This window comes from Austrofundulus limnaeus, unplaced genomic scaffold, assembly GCF_001266775.1.
Source record: "Austrofundulus limnaeus strain Quisiro unplaced genomic scaffold, Austrofundulus_limnaeus-1.0 Scaffold652, whole genome shotgun sequence".
NCBI lineage: Eukaryota > Metazoa > Chordata > Actinopteri > Cyprinodontiformes > Rivulidae > Austrofundulus > Austrofundulus limnaeus.
In genome coordinates this window covers 220241-225998 of record NW_013953054.1, presented here as the reverse complement: position 1 = coordinate 225998, position 5758 = coordinate 220241, and the positions used below count along the sequence as shown (strand labels likewise).

The 5758-nt window shown below is 36.4% G+C and overlaps 1 protein-coding gene across 1 annotated transcript in view; it reads right to left on the bottom strand.

Moving 5' to 3' along the window:
• Positions 1-841: 841 nt before the first annotated feature.
• Positions 842-5758, bottom strand: part of LOC106531582 (secreted frizzled-related protein 1) — a 17902-nt gene continuing 12985 nt past the window's right edge. Inside the window, exon 3 of the mRNA XM_014027486.1 lies at positions 842-1738. Within this exon, the coding sequence (XP_013882940.1) occupies positions 1416-1738 (323 nt within the window). The 3' untranslated portion in view covers positions 842-1415. The remainder of the gene's footprint in view (positions 1739-5758) is intronic.

Genomic DNA, 5758 nt, shown 5'->3' with positions numbered 1-5758 from the left:
TATATATATATATATATATATATATCTTTCAGCAAGGCTATAATCTTAATTATATAGATATGATCTTTGTTTTTGTAGGTGTAGAACCAAGATGTCGGGTGTGCTGTCTTGTGTTTTCTCGATATATATTTCACAAATGTTCTAATCTCTTTCACTCTTTCTCATTACATTACACTTTTTTTCCTTCTCTTTCTTTTTCTCCTTAAAAATGTCACTGATGATGAAGAAGCTAAAATACTAATGTTCAGTCCTGCTTTCTACTGAAGTGGCTTAAAAAACTATAATTTATGACATAAAATACTGATCTGTAATAAATGGTTGGTAGGTATTAGCATCTTTATACGTTAGACCAAAGAAAGCCAAGACCAAGAATGTTGCAGGCCTGAATCTGAAGAGTCAAGCTGTTACTCACAATTGACTATTTATTGTGGTATTAAAATAAAGTATTAATRATTTTGATTTCTTTTAGGTCATTTAAACTGCAGAGGGACCCCATGTGGCTCCAGATGTCTGCAGACCTCTGGTGTAAARTATCCAAACAGGTGAAAAAATAGACATTAAACCAAAGTGTCTTGTACAATTTRGTCCTATTTCCTACTTTTCTTAAACTTGATGTGCAGTTTGGGTTTTATTTACACTACACAGTTTAATAAAGTAATAAAACCTGTGTGGTCTCAGATTATCTGGTGTAATAACACTTTAATTTAATAACAATTTTTAAAGCACAGCAATAAAATAGTTTTTGCAGTTTTATTTATAATTTGTTTTGCTTTATTTTGATCCTTTAGCCTCTACACTTTGGTTTTATGCACAAAATAATGAATATTAATTAGACATGAGAAGCAATATAAAAAACAAGCTTTATTTGTTTTGGTTGAAATTGTACTGATGTTTGATGTTACTAACAGTGCTGCAGTATGGGAAGGTAAACTGTAACTAAAGTTTTTTTTGTCTAAACGCTTCTCTYTGAATGTTGAGGAGGAAGTTTTAAAAAAATCAAACATGAGATTTTACAATTCATTTGCATTTAAATTGTTTAAATATATATTTGTAACTTGTAAATGGAGGAACCCTGCCTTTTTCTGCTTGTATATATCAACAAGTTACAGCCTCTTTAACATCTTTACAAACATTAAAATGTTCCAACTAAAGCAGAAGAACTAACCTGTATAACGAAGAGTATCTRTCCTTCATGTCAGAGTAAGTATGAGGGGCTTTTATTGAACTCTATAAGTTGTGATATCATTACTGAGGACATTAATCTGAAACTGAACAATGAACATTTCAAAGTAAAGCAGTAAATACACAAAGATATATTGCTATATAAACAGAACAGGAAGCCAAGTTTGGCTTTGCTTGTGCAAGTTCTTCTGCCAGATGAGATTCAACCAGGTTTGGGCTCATGGGTTGAGTTATTACTTGAAGACATTAGCGAATGCAGGACATTTGTAGCTCTTGACTTTTTTGATGGTCTTTTTGAACTCTGTGCTCTTGTCCCACTTATGGATGCCTGTGAGGAGGTACTGCTCGTCCACCTTGCGGCCCATGATCAGATACTGGCTTTTCAAGTTGTCCAGCTGCTGGCAGGGGCAATCTGCACCATTCCTCAAATACAACACAAGGTTCTTTAAGTCCCCTTTCGTCAGGTTTCCTTGTTTCAGCATCTTCTTCTTCTTCTGCAGGATCACCTTACGGTCCATGTTTACTGTCTTCACCTCCTTGATCTTAGCCTTGAAAGCTGTGGTGAAGAAACAACAACAATAAATGAGACTTTTTACCATGATGTAAATGATTTTATTGTGAAAACTGTTTGGTCCTGCTTCATAAAGCTTATCTTAATATTTAACACAATGTAAGCTGTGTATATTTTGAGACACACCAGTCTTTGAGCATAGATGTCATCAGAGGATTATAAGATTCATGCTTATCTGCACCATTATGTTTATATTGTGGGTTTATGCTTTAAAGCCTTAAGGCTGGTTTAGACTTCAACAAGACATGAGACAACAGACCTGTTATTACATCACTTCTGACATCTTTATCTCAAAGTGGTTATAGTTGGGTCGAAGATGTGGGGATAAATYATCATAAATCCTCCCAATGTAGCACACTTCAGGCATAGCTAAGCCTAAAACAGCAGGATAGATCGTTGGGGATTTTCACTCACTGATGTATCAGTTATTGGACGAGAGGCTTGTGYTGCTGGAGGAGGGAGATTTGTTTGTTTTTTTCTTGGTTAACCACTGAGATGGAAAGAAAACATAGACATCAGCTGCATGTTCACATGCTCAACATAATCAGATGAGCCACTCCTTATATAACAACTGGATTCAGGGAGCGGAGCATTTTTAGCAAAATGACCTGCAGAAAAAGCAGATGCTGCATCGCATGAACAAACACGCCCACAAACTTCTGACCAATCAGACAAGACAAGCTGCACAGGTTAGACAGATTCAGACTGAGGACAATGTATAAGACAGGGTGTCAGCGGAGGAAACGGATAAAGTTATGCTCTTTCCTTCATGCGAGACGTGAGAATGGAAGAATAAATGAGTCTTACACATTAAATGCACCAACACCAGGTGATGGTGTCACCAAGGGGGCAGCTCCTACTGCCCTTCAGCCAGCAAGCACCATTTKTAGTTCTAAAGAGCCAAAAGGAAAATGTCTGACGGACTGGATAAATTAAGAGTTATGACCAGCACACCACCAGGTCTGGCCCAGACCCCACAGGTTCCCTGGCCTGCAGCAGACCACCTGTGGCAGCTCTCTCTCAGGCAGGAGGAACAATCAGGATGATAGGTCAGCACATCTGGACAGGAAGGATTGAAAAAGTAGGGTCTCCCTGGGACATGGTGCACATGAATCAGAGCGTATGGACTGCTTGTACCTCAGCATCATACATGTCTAAACTGACAGTGTTTAGGCTCTGGTGCACCACTGCGTGTCCCCTAACCTGCATTTTATCTTTTTTACAGCTGCTTTCAGTATAAATAGAATCAGTTCTGCAGTGATTTCTTTCTGTCACGATGGCTTTGTGGCTAACCTGGTTCAATATTAGTCTCAAAGTGTCTCCAAACATTCATCAGGGAGCTGGTGCAGAACTGAACATACCTGTGTCAGGTACAGGAGCTCAAATAAAAAGAGTGACCTAATTGCTATAAATAGATGAAAAAATCTATTTAGTTCTCAGATCTGGGTCATTCTTCAGGAAACAATGAAATAAGAGCTTCTGTTTGAGCAACTGATGCTTTCTRCATCTTATTATGGAGAAAAGATCATTATTTTACAGCCTGTAGTGGGAAAAGATATATTTTTACTGGAATTACATGAAACATTGATGATGCAGATCTTTAATTAATTAAGTGWTTTGTGGTTAAATGATCAGTTTTCAGGACTCCACATAGTGTTATCCATCTAAATTAACTTCTTCTTGGACTTTTTCTTTAATCTCCCTCTGAATCTGGAGTTATATTTCAGATTATCCACATCTCCCTCAGTCCTAGGCTGTACTTTTTTTAAACCTCCTAATCTTTCTGTTGCTTTTCTGTCTCGTACACAGAGCCCAAATCAGATGTTGGTGGTCTGAAGTCCTTTATGTCTGTCAACCAGTTGTTTTCTGACCTACAGGGATTAGATGTGTGCAGCAGAGTCACAGCTATGTCTCAGCTAATTCCCAGGACTGATGCTGGGAGGAGTATTTAAAAACTAATTAATTCAGACAGAAATTGTTTTCTCAGTCCAGTTAAATGAACTGATTCAAAGGTATTTTCTAGCTTCAGTTGGGCTCAGGTTGGATGGATTGCTCTCTGAATTGACACAAATCAGTCTTCTTGCTCTCACGTTGAACTCGTACGTCCCATTGCTAAATAACGTGTTAAAGTGCTGCCCTCATATTAAAAGCACATGATGGGATTAAGACTTCTACCCCCGACCAGTCGCTCTACATCAGGAGGATTAGTGTGGAGTGGAATCAGAATGTGCAGAACTCATAATCAGGAAGTCCTGATAGGAAAAAATATTGTCTGGCTCCTTCACAAATCCTCAATCCTACATAATCCTCTGAAGYTTTAAACTTTCTTTGCACCTCATGTTGTTTGAATCTGGTTTAATCTCTCCTTTTTAATCTCTTTAGCTGCTGATTACAAAGACGTTAACATCAAACCGTTTTAACAATCTGTCTCTTCTGGATGTTCTTGTTCTTTATTTTCGACTTTTTATGTGAATGAGTCAGCATTAAAACTCTTTGGAACCAGCTTCAGTATATTTGTATTGTTTTGCTACTTTTAACCACAGTTTTGGTTTTAGCTACTGCTCTCCTGCCTTTTTTTTTTGCATGTAGCTAATATTATATGTTTATCTTTTGGCTACAACTTTGACATTTTTAGTAATTATCCAATATTTTACTATGTTTAGCTGTTACAGCCAAAAATCTGATAGTTAGCTAGCATTATGTTAATTTAAAAAGATTCTAAACATTTTATTGAAAATAACTTTTAGCTACTATTTTGCTGGTTTTAGCTACTATTTTTCCAATTGTATCTTTTAGTTACTATTTTACAAATTTGTTATTTTAACTACATTTCTGGCTTTTGTTACTGTTCTGCTACAGCCCCAATTACAATGAAGATGGAAGTTTGCGTAAAAAAAACAAAAAAAGATGATTTGCAAATCCTTTTCAGTCTATATTCAGTTAGATCACTACAAAGACAAGACATTTAATGTTCTAGCAGATTAACTTTATTTATTTTTGCAAATATTCACTCATTTTGCCCCAATCCTTGCTTGTGAATGACTGAGCCTTTCAGGGATACTTACTCCCTGTTCGCCTGTGGAATGCTCCAAAACAGGTATGTTTTGAGCATTCCTCAACTTTCCCCATCTTTTGTTGCTCCTGTCCCAGTATCTTTATTTATTTATTTATTTATTTATTTATTTATTTATTTATTTGTTTGTTTGTTTGTTTGTTTGTTTATTTATTTTTTGGAACATGTAGCAGCATCAAATTCAAAATGAGTGAATATTTGCAAAAAAAACATGAAACATCTCGTCTTTGTAGTGTATTTAATTGAAAATGTGTCTAAAAGAATTTGCAAATCGTCATATTCTGCTTTTTATGTTTTACACAACGTCCCAACTTCAGTGGAATTGGAGTTGTAAATAATTATCTCATCATTCAGGTTTTTAACAGAGATAATTTAGTGAATCCTAATGAACCTAAATCAGAATCAGAATCAGCTTTATTGTCATTTACACACAACATCTGAGATGCAATGCAGAACAAAACTGCAGTTAAGATCACCCGTTCAAAAGAAAGACACGTAACAAACATGGGGGAACGGATGAACAGGTCTTGCACAACATGGTCGCACTACCTTTTGCAGCTTGGAAAAACACGATAGGATAGGTGAGTTTAAAAAAGTTGCTCTGATCCTATATTTACTCATAAACTCAGAATCATATGCACACAAAAATGACTCGCTAGAGCAAGACAGCTGCTCTAGCCTAAAACAGTACAAAACAGTAAAGGTTCAGATATATAATGTCAGGGAGGATAATATATGGAAGCGTCTGGTTTTTTGTAATTTGTCTGATTATGTTCAACATCTTCTGTTCTGAAATACATATTTGCTAAGAAGCCTTGATGGTAATGGTCCAGCTAACCATGTGATGTAGGGGTGTACCAAAGAAATCGTTTCACATAAGTATCCATCCATCCATCCATCCATCCATCCATCCATCCATCCATCCATCCATC